This window comes from Lepidochelys kempii, chromosome 5 (genome assembly GCF_965140285.1).
Source record: "Lepidochelys kempii isolate rLepKem1 chromosome 5, rLepKem1.hap1, whole genome shotgun sequence".
Taxonomy (NCBI): Eukaryota; Metazoa; Chordata; order Testudines; family Cheloniidae; genus Lepidochelys; species Lepidochelys kempii.
The window spans coordinates 42,389,747-42,410,812 of NC_136384.1; the positions used below are offsets into that span (position 1 = coordinate 42,389,747).

The 21,066-nt window shown below is 37.7% G+C and overlaps 1 protein-coding gene across 3 annotated transcripts in view; it reads left to right on the forward strand.

The window, feature by feature from the left end:
- Positions 1 to 21,066, forward strand: part of NLN (neurolysin) — a 62,036-nt gene that overhangs the window by 15,332 nt on the left and 25,638 nt on the right. For all 3 annotated transcript variants that reach the window (XM_073344064.2, XM_078852777.1, XM_073344066.1), the window contains exons 2-6: positions 5,894 to 6,150; positions 8,926 to 9,074; positions 12,185 to 12,292; positions 13,778 to 13,880; positions 18,185 to 18,345. In XM_073344064.2, the coding sequence (XP_073200165.1) occupies positions 5,894 to 6,150; positions 8,926 to 9,074; positions 12,185 to 12,292; positions 13,778 to 13,880; positions 18,185 to 18,345 (778 nt within the window). The remainder of the gene's footprint in view (positions 1 to 5,893; positions 6,151 to 8,925; positions 9,075 to 12,184; positions 12,293 to 13,777; positions 13,881 to 18,184; positions 18,346 to 21,066) is intronic.

A 21,066-nucleotide genomic window follows, 5' to 3' on the forward strand; every position in this document is an offset into this window, starting at 1 on the left:
TTTTTTTATTACTCAAAGCTGCTGTCTAATGTAATGAGAGAGTTAGGTCACCAGTTCCACCCTGGAAATTAAAAGTAGTGCTTGTCAGTCTTCTGGATCCAGCATTCAAGCCCTCGAGGGGAGATCCAAGTAATTCTATAGCCATTTAAACCTCTTGCCCAGTGATTAATTCAGAATTTATCACTAATTGCTGTTTTAGTTACTATTTCAGTGGTTATTCTTGAAAAATATATTTGCTCAGTGACATAGCTGAAACATATTTTATCTGTGTGCATTTCTAAAGTGCTTAACTCCATAGTATCTCAGCATTGTATGTGGACTACAGAAAGCTCCATCTGAGTATGTTCCATCTGGAGATGTTAATTTCACATGGTGGTCTTTGTTTAGTTGTCAGCTCTTACCTTTGTGCATGTTGCTTGGTTTTTCTTCCCTTCTGCTTCATTTATTTGGAAAACGCTTGGTGTAGAGAGAATTCTTTCTCTGTGACCTTAAGAAGGTGGAATTTGCACTCTTCCTTATTTTCTTTGCATGGGTTTTCTAGAGCCTTGAGCTTGCTGTTAAGAAGATGCACTTCCAGCTCCTTCTACTCTATATTGGACTCTTTTAGTCACAATGTGCAGGTGATTCTAGTGGCCGTAGCAGGGCCCAGAAAGAGAGATGGTCCTTGAGATTACAGCTTTTTATCCTTTAAGGGATTTGTAGGTTAATTTACAACCTTGAAATGGACCCGCTAATGTTGGAATGGGGAGCCAGTGTAGATGGCAGAGCACCAGTGTACAGTACTGTACTCTTTTGTTTGTCATTTTCAGGATGGGCTGCTACCTTCTTATCTAGACTCGTATAGAAAGAGTTTCAGTGGTCCAGCACAGAAATCATAGAATCATAGAATATCAGGGTTGGAAGGGACCTCAGGAGGTCATCTAGTCCAACCCCCTGCTCAAAAGCAGGACCCATCCCCAATTAAATCATCCCAGCCAGGGCTTTTTCAAGCCTGACCTTAAAAACTTCTAAGGAAGGAGATTCCACCACCTCCCTAGGCAACGCATTCCAGTGTTTCACCACCCTCCTAGTGAAAAAGTTTTTCCTAATATCCAACCTAAACCTCCCCCACTGCAACTTGAGACCATTACTCCTTGTCCTGTCCTCTTCCACCACTGAGAATAGTCTAGAACCATCCTCTCTGGAACTACCTCTCAGGTAGTTGAAAGCAGCTATCAAATCCCCCCTCATTCTTCTCTTCCGCAGACTAAACAATCCCAGTTCCCTCAGCCTCTCCTCATAACTCATGTGTTCCAGACCCCTAATCATTTTTGTTGCCCTTCGCTGGACTCTCTCCAATTTATCCACATCCTTCTTGTAGTGTAGAAATGACTAATGCCTCAACCTTTGATGTAAGTTATTGTCAGAGAGGAATAAACAAAATTATCTTGCTAGCCAGAGGTGGAAGAAGGACTGTTGCTATCTAAGTGTTCAGGGTCAGTAATCAGAGTAACAGCCGTATTAGGAGCTGTAGCTCACGAAAGCTTATGCTCAAATAAATTGGTTAGTCTCTAAGGTGCCACAAGTACTCCTTTTCTTTTTTCAGGGTCAGTAATGACTATAGTAGGACCTATGGCTGATCCACTCTCTTGACTATGAGTGGACAAATGCCTTCAGCTGAGAGAAAGCTGGTGATGATAAGCTGCCCGTAGAACTGTTTTCCTCTTCTGGTTCTCATCACTTTGGTCTTTCCTAGATTCAGCTTGAGCCAGCTCTTCTTTATCCATGTGTCAGAGTCAGCAAGTCTCTAACATATGGGCATTATCACAACTCTGATTGTCCACATCTCTATGTGCTGGTAGAGGAAAAATAAACCGCATAGAATCATAGAATATCAGGATTGGAAGGGACCTCAGGAGGTCATCTAGTCCAACCCCCTGCTCAAAGCAGGACCAATCCCCAATTAAATCATCCCAGCCAGGGCTTTGTCAAGCCTGACCTTAAAAACTTCTAAGGAAGGAGATTCTACCACCTCCCTAGGTAACGCATTCCAGTGTTTCACCACCCTCCTAGTGAAAAAGTTTTTCCTAATATCCAACCTAAACCTCCCCCACTGCAACTTGAGACCATTACTCCTTGTCCTGTCCTCTTCTACCACTGAGAATAGTCTAAAACCATCCTCTCTGGAACCACCTCTCAGGTAGTTGAAAGCAGCTATCAAATCCCCCCTCATTCTTCTCTTCTGCAGACTAAACAATCCCAGTTCCCTCAGCCTCTCCTCATAAGTCATGTGTTCCAGACCCCAAATCGTTTTTGTTGCCCTTCGCTGGACTCTCTCCAATTTATCCACATCCTTCTTGTAGTGTGGGGCCCAAAACTGGACACAATACTCCAGATGAGGCCTTACCAATGTCGAATAGAGGGGGATGATCACATCCCTCGATCTGCTCGCTATGCCCCTACTTATACATCCCAAAATGCCATTGGCCTTCTTGGCATCAAGAACACACTGCTGACTCATATCCAGCTTCTCGTCCACTGTCACCCCTAGGTCCTTTTCCGCAGAACTGCTGCCTAGCCATTCAGTCCCTAGTCTGTAGCTGTGCAACTGCTGCCTAGCCATTCAGTCCCTAGTCTGTAGCTGTGCAGTCCCTAGTCTCTTGTTTGAGCTGTGATGAATAAACCATGTTCACTAGGAAAAATTAGTCTTCCATTACTACATTTGGGTAAGAATGATGTTCCTTATTTATATCTGTACAAAATAACTGACTTAGTCTAGTTGTAGAATCTTTCAGCTACAAAGGTGTAACCTTAAAATGGAAGCCTTTCACCCATGCCCTTTTCAAACTGCTTGCATAGTCACCATTTTTCATCCAGGCCACCTACACACTACATTATTATGCTAAATTTTATGAGCATTTATATATGTACCAAACTGGTTTTGATACTCCCCAAATAGCTATTAGCACAACTGTCGTGATTGCTATTAAATAATCAACATGTACCATGAATTGGTATCTGTTAGTAAATGTCACCGTGTAATAGTGACCACTTTACACTTGCACATTTTAAAAAAAACTTTAATTATATCTGGGTATTAGTTTGTGCAATTAACATATCAACACATACGGTCTTCCTTCGTACCATAATTTATTTGACTTCATTAGCAGGAGTTAAAAAATATTTTAATTACAAAGCCATGCCATAGAACAATCAGCTTAGTAAATGCAAAGGTTTTAAATCTCCTAGTTGCTTTGTAATCACAATTACCTGAAGATGTGGGTTAGTCCTACTAAGCTAGTCTTCTGTCAGGCAAATCTTGCTTCTCAAGGGCAAACTGGCTTTGAGTTGCTCTCAGTTATCTCTTTCTGCTACTTCTGCTCAACTTGTGATTGTGTGCACAGGGTCAACATTGTGGTAGAACAGAATGGGTTTCTCTTTTGGCTCTTTTGTTTCCAGTAAATCTGCAACTCATTGTTTGACTTGGTCACAGTTTGTCTGTATGCAATGTTGTAGCTGTGTTGGTCCCAGGATATGATAGAAACAAGGTGGGTGAAATAGTATCTTTTATTGGACCAACTTCTGTAGGTGAGGGAGGCAAGCTTTTGAGCTTACACAGAACTCTTCTTCAGGTCAGCTCTTTTTCAGTAGAGCTCTGTGTAAGCTCAATAACTTGCCTCTCTCACACACAGAAGTTGGTACAATAAAGTATATTACCTCATCCATCTTGTCTCTACAATTTGTCTGGTCCAGCTAAATTTTTTCACTCCCAAGGTCAGTTCCCCCTCAAACTTTGGCTTTGGTTCTCTGCTCCAGAATATCGCCTCTTGCAAATCCTTGTCTCTGGTTCTTCCATACTTATGGCTTAGTGCTTGCTTTACCAGGCATACTTCATTCTCACTATCTGTTAGATACTAATGTAAGGTTATGCAAAATATATGTCCATATTTATGTATTTATAGATAGATATTAACTCTGGGTTTAAGTTGGACATGAGGATTCTGAGTTTTCCTATTAATACACTGCTGTGAATTTTCAGATTACCCCTGTAAAGAATCCTACAGAGTATGATCAAATCTGTGTTCACAAAACAGCACCTCTCCCAATGGAGCTGGAAGCAGCTGCTTAATTAAACTGATGAGACTCACTCAGCTCCTAGTTAGTTTCACTCTTCTACTTCTGATGCAGCTGGGATGTATGTAGGTGTGATTCCCCACTGTCCTGGAGGTGCTCTGGGTGAAAAAAAAGATTAACATGGAAGGAGAGAGATGAGACAAAAACAGGAGGGTCAAAGAAGGGGAAGAGATATGGGGGAAAGAATTGACAGAGCATCTAAAGGAAAGCAAGATTTTGAAGAGCAAAATATAGTGCATGCATGGTCACGCTGTACAGAGCAAAGTGGCGTCCTCCATACAGTAGGGATTGTCACAACCCCAGCAAGCCACAGTTTGAGGACCACTGAACTAGAGGGAGGGTTGCTGTGGTACGGGGCTTTGATGTGTGTGTGTGCAGTGGTGCAGGGAGAATGGGATGAGTGCTGAAAAATAGTGATAAGTGAGTGAGTAGATTCAAGAATGGGGCATGGACCAAAACAAAGCATGGAAAAGCAAATAGATGCACAGAAAACAAAAGGAAAGGAAGAGCATGGAAGAAATTGTGGGGTATGGCAATAATGACAATCATTTGCTCTTTATAGCACTTGTCATTGGTTGATCTCAAAGTGCTTAAAAAGGAGTTCAGTGTCATTATCCCATTTTACAGATATGGAAACTGAGAGAGGTAAAGTGATTGTCCCAAGGTCACCCAATTGGCCAGTTGCAGAGGTGGGAATAGAACCCAGGTCTCCTGAGTCCCAATTTGGTAGGCTATTCCGCAGGTCATAAATGTGTGACATGCAATGAAAGGAGAAAAAGACACAGATTCCTGGGTATGATTGGGAGCAAAGGAAGGTCAATAACTAAATTTTAGGGGTGACATTTTATTTCTTCCTATATTTTGGTGATTCAACAGAAACTCAGAAAAAACACCTCCCACTGAAATTCTGAAATTGCCCCCTCTGCCATTAAACCCCTGAAAAATGGCTGAATCATAGCTTTGTGTGTGCATTGTCGTAATGGTTAGTGAAAAGGCAGCTGTCCATCCCAGCACTGTAGGGGGTCTCTTGTAAACTTTTCTGCCTAACCAAGTCTGTAATACAGTTGAGTACTTTAATTAGAGTTATTAACTGAACCCAAAGGTTATTTATAGATATGAGAAACCTTCATGCCTTTTCCAGGCACAGAGCAAAACCATATGAAATACTCATATAAGATCTGCAACAGTTAAAAGAGTACATTTTGAAGCAGGAGGCTATGAGATAATTTGCTCTCATGGCCTGGAACACAGCAGACATTCAATGCAAGTATAAAATTATCCATTTTAATTTACACTTCCATGTTTTTGCCATTTTGTTTATGTTGCATGTAGCTACTAGCCTTCATAACCTAGCTTTCGCTGTATATTCTCTTTTCCTTGTCTCAAAATACAAAACACTATTGTCTGTTTCCATGGAGTTTCAGTAACTGGTGTTTTGAATAACAACTCAATCCTCTAAGAAAAAACTGTTTTGTCTATTTTTGCTGAACCAAAAGGTTTTATCTCTGTTTTTGCATACATATTAGATGGCACTCCCTCAATCTAGTGGGGGGGGGGGAAGGGCAGACATCTGAATTATTTTAAAATACAGATTTATTTAATTAAAAGTACAACTGTTTAGGGTCCTGAAGAGGAAAGGCTAGACCTAAAAAGGAATATGTTCTTGTTTCTAAAAATACTGTTTAATATAAAAAAGTAATGTTTTTTTTAAATAATACACAATAGACTTTTTGCTTCAATTTAGATTCTTAATCTCCAAAATTCATTTTTAAAATTTCAGAGCTGGTGGTCCAAGTCTTTTACTGAGAATGACATTAGGAACAGAAATTACTACCCATCTCCAGGCCTCTTCATATGCAGCATCAGACCGAAACTTTTTGAAATGGGACCTGTCACCAGAGCAAATCAGAACAAGGACAGATGATCTGATCATGAAAACAAAGCAAGTGTATGACAATGTTGGAATGCTTAATTTTGAAAAAGTAACATATGAGAACACTATGCAGGCTCTGGCCGACATAGAAGTGGAGTATACAAGTGAGTATGTGGAATCTAATACCTTCCTTTTCTGAATTCGTCCTATCCACACAGCAGAGTTCGGGAAGCAATGCAGCAAAAGCAGTTACCACCTGTGAGTCTGATCTGTGCCCTTCATGGCTAGAGAAATCTCAAAAGTGATATCCATTCATATTCATTTTTGACCTGGCCATTAAAGACATGGCAAGGGTTAGCAAGACTATGCTGGTATTACTTCACTCATTTCTCTCAGACTACATTGAGAGAGTCATGATGGGCATATACTCCTCCACTTTCAAAGTCCTCACCTGTGAAATCTGAGTGACCCATCCTATTCTTGTCAGTGACTGCATGGAGCCACTTGGTGGCACTGTGCAACAGCATGGACTAAAATGTCTGCAGTATACATATGAAATCCAGCTTTACAATTACTTTCACATCTTATATAAAAAGCACTTTCCTTCAGCCATTTGGGGGCCTGTTTGAGACCAGTATCTGAAGTCAAATCACGTGACTAATGTGATGCTAGTCGGGGGAGGGAAGCATTTCAGAGAACTCATGTCCTAACATCTTCCTCCAGTGAGGGCATCTGCTCTGTGTTAAGTCTGCAATCTTACCCTTCTCTTGACACTTCACAGATTCTGTGCACCAAATAATCATGACTATGGTTATTATATCCTTTTCCTATTATAGCTGGCAAGGAGACTGTCTTGAACAATCTTAATCCAAACAGCCTCCTGTCAGGTTCAGATTTAGCCACAGTGATGATCAGTGATCCATGCATTCATGACCTCCAGCCTGAATTATTGTGGCTCTCTGTGTGTAGGAATAAAACTACCAGGCTTAAGTTAAAAATAAAAGTAAATAAATAAATAAAATAAAAAGCTACTGTTTGGTTCAGAACACAGCAGCAATCTGCCCAGCTGCAGAGGCTGTGAAGAGTACATATCACTCCAGTGCTCTTCTCTTTTCCCTGGGTCCTATCAGAATACTAGTTCAGATTTAAGCTTTGGTTACCAATCTTCAAAGCTCTACATGGAACTAGTCTCACTTTCCTGAGGGATCACTCATGGTATGTGATAATGACCTCTCTCAACAGCAGCATTCCATTAGAACCTTAAGAACATAAGAACGGCCATAGTGGGTCAGACCAAAGGTCCGTCTAGCTCAGTATCCTGTCTTCCAAAAGTAGCTAATGCCAGGTGCCCCAGAGGGAATGAACAGAACAGGTAATCATCAAGTGATCCATCTCCCATCGCCCATTCCCAGCTTCTGGCAAACAGAGGCTAGGGATACTATGCCTGTCCATACTGGATAATAGCCATTGGTGGACCTATCCTTCATGAACTTATTTAGTTCTTTTTTGAACCCTGTTATAGTCTTGACCTTCACAACATCCTCTGGCAAGGAGTTCCGCAGTTGACTGTGCATTGTGTGGAAAAAATACTTCCTTTTGTTTGTTTTAATTCTGCTGCCTATTAACCTTGGAACCGTCAGTCTTGAACATTATACTCACATGAGCAGGGGAGAGAGCTTTCCCAGTAACTGGCCCATGTACCTGGAACTCATTCTCAGAAAAGACCCAGATGACCACAAACCTCAGGAGCTTCAGAGCAAAATGTAAAACTCACTACTTCATTTGAACCATCTTATCATAACACCAGCAAAACAAATAAAGTTCAGGCCCTACAGACTGGAGGAGAGGGCAAACCACATGTGTATGTGCATCCCATAATTTTGAGAGACAGACAAGATACCACAGTCTTTGGTTGTGTATTGTGTCTTAGTTTTTCACAAAGCTTTTTAGGTGCATCTTAAAATCTGTAACCAACTAATCTTTAGAACCTTCATCTGCTAGTAATATGAACGGTCTCTCAGGACAAAAAGTATTTGTTACACTTTTGTGTAAAATGTTTGAACAAAGCGTAACATGCAGGACATTAGCACTTTTTTAAAAGGGAAAACTATAACTAGGTTTAATCAAGTCCAAGTTAATTAATCCAGCTAGTCATTTCAACTACTTTTTTAATTATAGGACCTATGTTCATGTTTGTTATTAATACAGGGGCACGACAGCATTGCTGAGAATTTAGTTTATTTTCATTTCCATTCAAAATTGTTACTCAGCCTGTGATCTCTGATAGTCCAAAATAATCACACATCATCTCCCTCAGTTTTCTTATTGCTTGCTTTTATTAGTAATAAACAGACTTGGTCATATCTGTATTTTCTCCTGCCAATTTTTGAATAATTTGAGGGAGAATTGTAAAGATTCAAAACTTGCTATTTCCAAGATTCTAGAGAGAGAATCTGTGACAACCATTAAAAATAATTTATTTAAAAATACCTACTTTCTGTACTTTTAAAAGATTCATCTCATTTCAAAGCATACAATTACTCCAGTGCTTTAAATATATCTGTATTAAACTTTTACTAACTCAAAATTGACCTTGTGGAACGATTAAAGTGGGGACATTTGCAAGGGCAGTTGGGCTTTTATAATATACACCATCAGTGAAATATGCATTTGTTCTAATGCATCTGTTGCTGCTGTGTATATAATTGTATTGGTTCATTTTTTACATAATCCGTGATCCATTCATTATCTGTAAATCCTAATCAGTGGTTGCTTCAGGTATCTGTTTATATAAGTTTATTTCTGAAAGCTTGTGTAAAAACTAAAAACAACGATTTATTAAATAACTTGTCTATTCCTAGGAAGTTCCTCATCTTGAAAAAAATTAACATGGACTGACTGCATTGTAAGTGTTTTAAAATGTATTTTTATTTTAACAGTGGAAAGAAGCATGCTGGATTTCCCGCAGCATGTCTCATCCAACAAAGATGTACGCTCAGCAAGCACAGAAGCTGACAAAAGACTTTCTTATTTTGATGTGGAGATGAGCATGAGAGAAGATGTGTTTCAGAGGATTGTTTATTTGCAGGTAAATGACAATGAAGATAACTAAAAATAACTGGTAGAGGAATATGTAAGGTGCCACCAGTGAAATTTTTTTCCCAATAAATAGTACATGCTGTGTTTTTCAGTATCCCTATCACTTCATTAATCTCAATCACTGTTAAATCCACTATCCACTGAATAGACCTGTAGTGTATGTGTTACATGAGGGCCTCATTTAAATTCTCTTGCTTCAAAAACCTAACGATTTTACTTAAAGAAAACCTTTACCAGGTAGAAACCTTGGGAAAAAGGTGCACTCTCTCACGTCCATATTTGGCTGCCAGATAAGCTTGTGCACACACTCGTTCATTGTTTCTTACTTCATTGGAATTAGGAATGACTACATTTTTTTGTTGTTTAAATTATTCTAGAAGTCAATAATGCTGATGCAAACAAAATACTTGGTTTACTACTGTCTACTAGCCCCTTTTAAAGTGTTTTCATAGACTGCCTCATCCTCCAAGTAAGCACCATCATAAGTGTTACACTTTAATTAAGTATATATTATTAACTGTGTAATTCAAACTAAACCAAGAATAATTAAAATTTACTGTGATGGCCTCACTTTTCTTACTCCCCCAAATGTATGAAGTAGTATTTGTTTATCATTCTTCAGATGGGTAATTTTAAAATATTTAAGCAAATAATTTAGTATGAATAATTGTAACATTTTCATCTGTCCCTCCTCCAAATGTGAAATTTGTGTCTATTAAACAATTGTGCTTACTTGTGATTAATTAATTGTGATTAATGTGTCTGTTGTTCCACATAGCTGATAAAACACTGGAACCACTGGCTGCTGGAGTCGTTTCTGTGCTGTATTGTGCTGTATTGTAAAAACCTTGCTTTTTGTAATACGAACTGGAAATCTTGATATTTGCAGTGAGATCTGAACAGAGCATTTTATAATTTCCTCCATTATCTTTTATTGCCATGCTTTCCAAGAATGTTTTCCACCATTTGCTTTCCCTTATTTGGCTATTTCCACATTGTTTATGTGAGAAGCTCCTGATATTTTACAGCCCCACTATAGACTATTTTGTTCATTTTTGTGTGTATTGGCAGCTAGTGTTTCTTATTATCTTTCACTTTTTTACATATCTCATATGCTGAATTAAAGAAGTTTGATATGTGTTTACTGTTTTATGTGATTTTATGTTATGTATGTTATGTGTATGTGCACCTTGTGGGCTCTGCTGTAATACAAATAATATTTTTTTCATATTTATAGGCATTTCTAGCAGTCACTTGTGAAAACCAAATATAAATATCTACAATAATTACTGTTGGTCAACAGAATTCTTTCATATTCACCTTGGTATTCTTTCTATTTAATTTCCCCTTGTGACGATATTCGGCATTTACATCTATTTCAGAATACTATAGTGTTTCTAATTTCTTTTTGTTAATCCTTTAAATTAGTTTGAGGGTTTCCCCCCTTCATTTAAACAGTACAACAATATGCAGATATTTCTTAATCATCTATTTAACACTGATATGTGACCTGGGCTAAGATCTCAGATCTGAATACTCCTAAAATTCACAGTGTCTGGGAGAAGATCATTTTTGGTGGAGGACATTAGGCTGTGTAATTTGCTTCCACCAAGGCCAGGCTGAATCTTGCCACTTCTAGATTATGATGCATGACTTCTCTGCTCTTGTAAGTTGTTGCCTCAGCTGCACCTGGAGAATGACTTTTCCAAGGAGAGTTTCTAACAGAAGAGGAGAGACTGAATTAAAACCATTGAAAACATAGTAGCCATTTTAATAAGCCAGCCTCGTTTATTTCAATGTAGTATTTCTGTCAAGTTAGGGTTTCCATGGAATTTTCAGGGCTAAAGCATGGATTCTTAATTTAAACATCATGAGCCTGTTTAGGGCCAGGTTAACAATACAGTGGAAACAGGGCCCCTCAGACTCATACATTATTTATTATGGTAGTATCCCATGAAAAGTTGGATGTTCAAACATAACATCTAGGATCTCCTAGATCTCTCTGACCCCAGGCCCATTTTTACCCCTTAAAATGCAGGCCTGAGTCTGCTAAAGTTATTTACCATGCTTATGTTACTTCCTAAATCATTCTTATACATCCTCCTCCACCAATGGTTTTTGAAAATGAGGGGTTTTTTTTATGTCTAATCAAATAAAAAAGCTTTTTCCAAATATTAAGGAAAAATTCCATCCTAGGCTTATGTGGTAGATGTATACTGCAGCTCTCCTTCTACAGGAAATTTTTACTCCAGTGATTTAAACCCTTGAATATAGGTGTTTATAATAGATTTTTAATATTAATGTGTCTGATGAAGCGATAACATTAAGCCTAGTCATTCCTAACAACTGCACACGGGCATGCTGAAGAATGTTATCAAACTTCCCCACCCACACATCCTTAGAAAACTCAGCATGGTTTAAACAGTTGCTACTACCCTCGTTTCCAATATTCCACATAGTCTCCTTTTTTTAGTTCTCCTTAAAGACTTGTTCACATAATGCGTGGACTATTATGGTAGTTCAAAAATGAAATTAAAAATTATATTATGTAAATATCAGCAAAGGGACATTTAAAAAGCAATTATCCTTAATTCTGAAAAACTCAGAATAATCATGTACGGTAAAGTACTCAAACTTAGAACCTCTGTCACAAAACTTGTACATCAGAGAAACATTGGGTGAGGTGAAGTATCATTAATAATGAGAAGTTTAAAATTCACACCATAACACATTAAGTCCATGATTGCTGTAAAGTCTTACACCATTGCTTATTTTTAAACACATGACTAGACTACTTAAAGTGAAAGGGATTATTCATGTCCATGAAATTAGGCATGTGCACAAGTGTTTGCAGGATGGGGCATTAGACATCTTCAAGGCAGCCATAGTGATATTTCAGTTTAAAAGTGTGTTTTAAGAGGTGGTTGATAGAGTGAAAGTGAGTTAAGAAAAAAATCCCACATGGGGCCTAACAAATTCAATATGGAATTCTGTAACTTTTGTCATTCATTTTAATTGTAGTAAGAGAACTGTATCCCTTTACACATTGGAATACTCCTGTTTTTTCTTCTCATCATCTTCCATTTAATATAATTTCAGCAAACATGTGATCTTGGACATCTGAAGCCTGAAGCTAAGCGATACTTAGAGAAGTCAGTTAAAATGGGGAAAAGGAATGGACTCCATCTTCCCAAAGAAGTACAGAATGTGAGTATGGATTTCCTATATTTATAATATGAAGAAAGTATGGTTTCACTGCTATGAAGAATTTCTTAAGTGTATATTTTTGCTTATATACTCAGGTCTCAGTTAAGTGCTGCTTTGAGGCCATCCTTACTCTTACAGACTAAGGTAATGATGGTAATTTGTACAAGACAAAGAAATACAAAATAAAAGATTTTAAAATAAGCCCAAGATTTTTGAAAGTGGGTAATGATTTTGAATTCCTGAATTTTTGAGTAACTAACTTGAGACAACTTAAAAGGAGCCTGATTATCAGAAAGTGGAAGGCAGCACTCCCTAAAAATGCGGCATCTGTAGGACATCCAAAATTGAGCACCCAAAAATTGAAGAGCTCTCTGGAAGCTTGAAAGCTTGTCTCTTTCACCAACAGAAGTAGTCCAATAAAAGATATTACTTCACCCACCTTGTCTCACTATTTAACAGCACAGGCTTGTGAACCTGAAGTGGCCCTCTGCCTTTCCCCGATAATTGCTCCCAATGCAAATCCTTCAATCGACAGGAGCTTAAATCTTGGTTATGCATATTTATATTATGTTAAGGTTCCTGATGCCTCTAGAAGATCATTAGAAACTATATGTAAGGAGACTGTTGGTGGCTCAGAGTGAAGTAAAATCTTGACTATTGTTAAAATCTAACCAGTTGCAGAAACAAATGAATCACAATGTATACAAACTTTATGTATGTAAATTTGGCAGTAAGGAGCCAGAACACCCCAGAAGTCAGCCTGATATGTCAAAAATATTTTGCTCATCCAATTTCTTGTGTTTAAGAAAAGATTTTGGAATGCTGTTATCTTTCATAGATGTTCTTTTCTTTCTGCCATATATTTAAAGGTCCCAAACTAATCTAGGAGCTCTTTAACTTTTCAGCAGCTTGTTGACACACCTTTGTTGTGTCTGCTCCTTTTAGAGCCATCTACCAGTTATCTTTAGGACAGCAATTCCCACTGAAATACAACAGAAAATTTTATTTAAAATTAAATTTAGACTTTTATTTTGAGAGAGAGGGAGAGAGAGGAACTAAGTGTTAATACATAAAACTACTTTAGCGCATTATTGACATCAATGGTTCTCAACCTATGATCCTTGAATCCCTGGGGGTCCCGTGGACTATGTCTAAGGGATCCACAAAAGACGTAGACTGAAAACTGACTGAACAGAATTCAGCTATATATACAGACAATATATTTCCAAAGGGTCCACACCTCCATTAGAAATTTCCAAAGGGGGTCACACCTCCATTCAAAACTTTTTAGGGGTCTGCAAATGAAAAAAGATTGAGAACCACTGATTTCTATGATAAATCCCTTGTGAGTTAAGACAATATACTTCTAACATGTTTGGGGTAAAAGAAAATCTTAGAGAAAGTTAAATTATTTTTACATGTAGGGCAGCAATGGGTAGTTACAATTTTGGTTTTTGATGGTCAGTTTAATTTATATTCAATTAGGAAATAAAGACCATGAAGAAAAAATCGAGTGAGCTGTGTATAGACTTCAACAAAAACCTCAATGAGGAAAACACATTTCTCATGTTTTCTAAGGATGAACTTCGTGAGTACTGTATTTCTCTTTCTTTAGAACTGCAGTTAAATTTCAGGAATCTTTTTTGTGCAGCTCTTAGATAGGGTTCAATTGTCATACAGTATCTAGGAAATGAAATTGTAACACTGTTACAGCTTGTACTGGTTTCCTATCCTTCTCCAAATCCAACTCAGGATTGCCTTTGTGTAATTAAAAATTCTTCATGGACTTGTGCCACCTAATCTCTCAGGACTCTTCCCATCTTTGCCTTTCCCCTCACATCTCCACCATTGGGCATCACACTCCATTTGTAGTGTTCCATCTATCTAAAACACTTTTCTGCTGTTCAGGAAGTTAAGCTACTTCCCTGATTTAAATATTCCTTTAAAGCCTTCATTTTCAGTTTACCATATGATTCTCTGTAAAGGATTTGGTGATCACTCTGTCAAATGTATTTTATGAGTTTAATAAAATTAGAGATTTTTAAAACTATCATCTGTTTTTAAATGGGATTATCTTGTTAAACATATTTCTGCTTCTCATAAGTGAGGTGTTCATAATTTTAATATTATTTGATTTGATTAAAAAAAGTAAATTAACAATTAACCGTAACATTTAGGGCTTTATTTCGTAGAGGAGTTTTTAAATTAAGATCTGGAGGAAAGCCAAGAGGTACATAAAGTAAAAATCATAAATGAATCAAATACCATAAAATCTCTATGATCAAATTCCATGCTTGAATAACAAGAGGATAGCAGTAGGAACATACTACCAACCACCTGACCAGGATGGTGAAGGTGATTGTGAAATGGTCTAGGAGATTAGAGGGGCTACAAAAATGAATAATGAAGGGGGATTTCAAGCATCACCATATTGATTGAATACATGTTACCTCAGGATGGGATGCAGAGATAAAATTTCTAGGCACCATTAATGACCTGGAACCCATAAAGTCCTGGAACCTGTAAGGGGAGAGGCAATTTTTGATATAGTCCAAAGTGGGGCACAGAATCTGGTCCAAGATGTGGATGCTGCTGAACTACTCAATAATAGCGATCCAACTATAATTAAATTTATGTGGGGGAAAAAATACCAAAGAAGCCCCCCACAGTAGCATTTCCCTTCAAAAAGGTGAACTTCACAAAAATGAGGAAGCTACTTACATGGAAATTGAAAGGAACACAAATAAGAGTGGAATACTGACAAGCTGCATGGAAACTAGTTAAAACCAGCATAATGGGGGTCAAACGAAAGGTATATCCCAAATAAAAACAAAACAAAACAGTAGGAGGAGCAGAAAAATGCCAGTGTTTCTAAACAGCACAATGTAAGTGTATGTTAAAGGCATCCTTTAAAAATTGAAAGTCAAACTGTACTAAGGAAAATAGAAAGGAGCATAAACTCTTGCAAGTGAAGTGTAAAAGTATAATTAGGCAGGCTGTCAAGGTTCCTTCCCCACTCTGAACTCTAGGGTACAAATGTGGGGACCTGCATGAAAGACCCCCTAAGCTTATTCTTAACAGCTTAGGTTAAAAACTTCCCCAAGGTACAAACTTTGCCTTGTCCTTGAACCCTATGTTGCCACCACCAAGCTTGTTAAATAAAGAACAGGGAAAGAGCTCACTTGGAGACCTCTTCCCCCAAAATATCCCCCCAAGCCGTACACCCCCTTTCCTGGGGAAGGCTTGATTAAAAATCCTCACCAATTTGTACAGGTGAACACAGATGCAAACCCTTGGATCTTAAGAACAATGAAAAAATCAATCAGGTTCTTAAAAGAAGAATTTTAATGAAAGAAAAGGTAAAAGAATCACCTCTGTAAAATCAGGATGGTAAATACCTTACAGGGTAATCAGATTCAAAACATACAGAATCGCTCTAGGCAAAACCTTAAATTACAAAAAGACACAAAAACAGGAATATACATTCCACCCAGCGCAGCTTATTTTACCAGCCATTAAACAAAAGGAAATCTAACGCATTTCTAGCTAGACTACTTACTAACTAACAGAAGTTCTGAGCCTGCATTTCTGATCTGTCCCCGGCAAAAGCATTACGCAGACAGACAGATCCTTTGTCTTCCGCCCCCCCCCCCCCGCCCTCCAGATTTGAAAGTATCTTGTCTCCTCATTGGTCATTTTGGTCAGGTGCCAGCGAGGTTATTTTAGCTTCTTAACCATTTACAGGTGAAAAGGTTTTGCCTCTGGCCAGGAGGGATTTTATAGCACTGTATACAGGCAGGTGGTTACCCGTCCCTTTATTTTTATGACACATGCCAAAAAAGAATTTGAAGAATAACTAGCAAAAGACACAAAAACTAACAGCAAAACTTTTTTTAAGTACATCAGAAACAAGAAGCTTGACAGTGACTGTGGCCACTGAATGATCAAGGTGCTAACAGGGCACCCAAGAAGACAGGGCCATTTCAGAGAAGCTAAATTAATTCTTTTTATTTGTCTTCACTGCAGAGAATGTGAGGGAGATTCCCACACATGAGCCATTCTTTTTAGGTGACAAATCTGAGGACCTATTTCAGATTTAGGTGTCAGCGGAGGAGGTTTTGGAATAAACTGATAATATAAACAGTAATAAGTCACTAGGACCAGATGGTATTCACCTAAGAGTTCTGAAGGAACTTAAATATGAAATTGCAGTTCTACTAATTATGGCATGTAACCTATCACTTAAATCAGTCTCTGTACCAGATGACTGGAGGATAATTAATGTAACATCAATTTTTTTTCTTTTTAAGAAGGCTCCAGAGGCAATCCTGGCTATTACAGGCTGGTAAACCTAACTTCAATACCAAGCAAACTGATTGAAACCATAGTAATGAACAGAATTATCAGACACACAGACAAAAGTTATGTTGGAGAAGAGTCAGCATGGTTTTTGTAAAGGGAAATCATGCCTCACTAATCTCTCAAAATTTTCTGAGAGTGTCAACCAGCATGATGACAAGGGTAGTCCAGTTGTTATAGTGCGCTTAGACTTTCAGAAAGCCTTTGACAAGGTCCCACACCGAAGGCTCTTAAACAAAGTAAGAAGCCATAGGTTAAGGAGGGTCCTCTCATGGATTGGTAACTGGTTAAAAGATAAGAAACAAAGGGTAGGAATTAATGGTCAGTTTTCACAATGGAAAGTGGTAAACAGTGGGGTCCCCCAAGGATATATATTGGCTCCAGTGCTGTTCAACATATTCATAAATGATCTGCAAAAAGAGGTGAACAGTAAGGTGGCAGAGTTTGCAGACAACACAAAATTATTCAAGATAGTCCAAAGCTGACTGTGAAGAATTACAAAAGGCTCTCACAAAACTGGCGACAAAATGGCAGATGAAATTCACTGTTAAGTGCAAAGTAATGCACATTGGAAAACATAATCCCAACTATTTATTCAAAATGATGGGATCTAAATTAGCTGTTACCACTCAAGAAAGATCTTGGAGTCATTGTAGATAGTTCATCTGCTCAATGTGCAGCAGCAGTCCAAAAAGCTAACCATGTGAGGAACCAGTAGGAAAAGGATAGATGATAAAACAGAAATACCACAGTGTCACTAAATAAATCCACGGTGTGCCCACACCTTGATTACTGTATGCAGTTCTGGCCACCCCATCTCAAAAAAGATGTATTAAAATTTGGAAAAGGTACAGAGAACCACAACAAAAATTATTAGGGGTCTGGAACAGCTTCCAGATGAGTAGAGATTAAAAAGACTGGGACTGTTGAATGTATTAAAGAGACAACTAAGCGGGGGGATGTGATAGTCTATAAAAATCATGAATGGTGTTGAGAAAGTGAATAAGGAAGTCCTATTTTCCTCTTCTGATAAGACAAGAGCAAGGGGTCACTCAATGAAATTAATAGACAGTAAGTTTAAAACAAACGTAAGGAAGTACTTCTTCACACAGTGCACAGTCAACCTGTGGAACTTGTTGCCTGGGGATGTTGTGAAGGCGAAAAAAAATTATATAAGTTAATGGAGGATAAGTCCATCAATGGCTAATAGCCAAGATGGTCAGGGATGTAACCGGATGCTCAGGGTGTCTGTAAACGTCAGACTTCCAGAAGTTGGGACTGGCTGACATGGAATGAATCACTTGATGAATTGCCCTGTTCTGTTCAGTCCCTCTAAGCATATGGCACTGGCCATTTTCAGAAGACAGGGTTCTGCGCTATATGAACAGTTAATATGTTTCTTATATTAAACTGGTCTGTAGTAAAACAAATGAATTACTGTTTTATGCACTAAACATTGTTCATTGTTAATTTTTAAAAAGAATTTATATTTGAAAAATCGTTTTTTTGAATGTTGTTGTTTATATTCCACAGAAGCCCTTCCTGATGACTTTATTAATAGTTTAGAGAAGACTGAAAAGAACAAGTATAAAGTTACCTTAAAGTATCCCCACTATTTTTCTGTCATGAAAAAGTGCTGCATTCCAGAAACAAGACGAAAAATGGAAACTGCCTTTAACACAAGATGCAAGGAGGTACATCAGATATTTAATTTATGAATTTCTAAGTGTGGCTAGTAATGGTAGTAGATAAAAAAATGTATTATTCAACAGGTACTTTAGAATTTCTAATGATGAAATTCAATACAATTAATAAAAGAAGGCCATAACTGGCTATTTGAGTGTAGATCATTTTTACACAAAAATCAGTCCGGGTCTGTCTGCTGCTTCCATTCACTCACTGTCTGAAGAATCTTCTTGGACAGCACTGTTAAGAATTTATTTTAAGCAGTAAATTCTACCCAGTTAGGTTTTACTACCTTTTCCCCTTTCCAAACAACTGTATGTTTAAGTAAACACATAATTACTGTGCACATTGAAAAGTCTGTAAAACCTGTCACAAGGTTTTAAAATAAATAGTGCCCATATCTAAATGAATTGATCTCCCAGCTACTTAGTTTATCCAAGTAGTACTTAGTTTATCCAAGCCCACAAAATATACTCTAATACAGTCATGCTAATCTTAGTGATCCATAGAGATTTTAGTTTTTTATAAATATGCCAGCATCTCCAACAAAAAGATACTTCTGTAACTAATCTTTCTAAATGTTAATTTAATCAGGTTAATAAATTCTTGAGGTAAAAGTGCAGAAAATATATGGCAACTCATCACATTTTTGTTTTATACTTTCATAATAAATTCTTACCTCGTGTCCTGGAAAACATGGTTTGGAGATTTATTTACCAATAGGATCAAATTACTTCTTTAAAGTGCTGTTTGGTAGGTAGAAATATTTGCATAACATGCAACATTAATAAACCACCTTACAAGTAAACTGCTTTTTCTTTCTCTGTTCCAGTAAGCTAGTTCATCTTTTCCATACAGTCACGATTTAGTACCTGACTAAGATTTTTTTCTCTCTCCTATGATTCAAATTTGATTAAAATATCTTAGTTTGCTTTCATGCTAATCTCTCCTTTTTGAAGCCTGCAGGCTTGTAATTGTTTTCCACTTTGCTCTCACGATAAACATGAAACCATAGAAGATTGTGCTTCAGTCTTTTCAGTATTCCTGATCTTATAAAAGGAACCACACTTGAAAAAGGAGTGTTATGTGGCAGTACGTAGTATAGTAGCATAGTGTGTCTACTCTCTGTACTTGAATATATCTTTTATTAACACAAATGTGAGCTATTGTAGATATGTTTCAAGGAAAGAATAAGACTTTGTTGCTGCCAATATTCATCAATACTCAAACCTTTACACAACATTATATTTGCAGGAAAAAATTGTGATAGAGAAGATCTTATTTTCTAGAACAAATTCTCCTATATTTGCAGTTGAGATCCCGCCCATCAACATAATTTTAGTATTAGGCACTGTGCTCCTGGAGATAGAGGCTAGACGCTAGCACTCACTCACTACTGGTCTGTGGATGAGGATTCTTAAGTGGGTTCCTGCTGAGGGGGCCCTAAAGATCCTGGTTCAATGCCAAGTCTCTCATTAAGACTCTTTATATTGCTCTGGCAGTGTAAATGGCCAGTAAATTGGGCAATGAATTTATGCTCACTTTATGGTCCCTTTGCCCTAGTAGAACAGTGAAAAAAGCCCTTTGTGTAAATAGGAATCAGGCTCTAAAACTTGGCATTGACCCTGGATCTAGACCTCAGTTTCTCCTTCCACAGACAAGCAGTGAGTGGGAATGCTCGGAGGCACTTTATACTGCCAATTAAAGGACAGAAGTAGTGAGCTCCAGAGTGAGTCCAGCTAAATACACTATGGCTGATAAGATGGGCGTAGCATGGGCAATGTGAATAGGTGGTGTGGGGCAAAAAAATAAAAAAAAACGGGGATTCTCCTGTTGACTGAGCTGCAGGGGATAGCTTAGTGGTCAAAACATTAGATTTGTACGGTCTAGATACCCTGGTACCACAGGTTCAATGTCAGCATTGATTTTGCCTTTCATACTTCCAGGTTCCACATAGTTTATTCTTTTGATTCTTTCAGATGGGACTTCAATGTCCTCACAGACAGAACATCGGGTTTTAAAGTCCTGATGATGATATTAATAGAAGTAGGGGTTTGCCCATATGTCCTTAATTGTCATTCAGGCATTTAATTAGAGAACAATTGCGTAACTGAGCTTTTGTACTTGGTACACTGGCAAATGTGAAAAGTACAAGATAAGATAAAACAGCACTAAGAATTGAACCCTACATATCTAGCATATTTAAAGGGATACACATTCAAGGCTGATGGGCTCATAGTTGAACTTACCCTAAAAATAACTTTTTTAAAGTATTTCATTCTGACCCTGAGAAATCTCACTTATCCAAATTGGGAGCTACACTGTAGATACATTCTAGATTTCACCACTTTTAACAAAAGGTGGGCATGGCTTTGTTTGCATTTGGAATGCACATCACAACTGTGTTTTGATCAATTTTATTCAACTTCTAATTGACCAAAAAACCCCAATAATGCTCTTCCTAGTGCTCAGATTTGTAACCTTAAAAAGAAACTGTTGGTTTCAGTGAAATGATAATTATCCTGACTGCTTAGAAAAATCAGGACTCTGACCACTGTCCATCAAATTGTAGATCCTGTGCCATAAAAAATTTCAGGAATCCTACCAAAAATACATTTTTACTTATAACATTTTTGAGTAATAATCTCAATATGTTTCATTTAAAATATCTGCTATTCCTTATGATTTTAGTTCAAATTTTATTCAAATTATTATTTTGATCATATGAA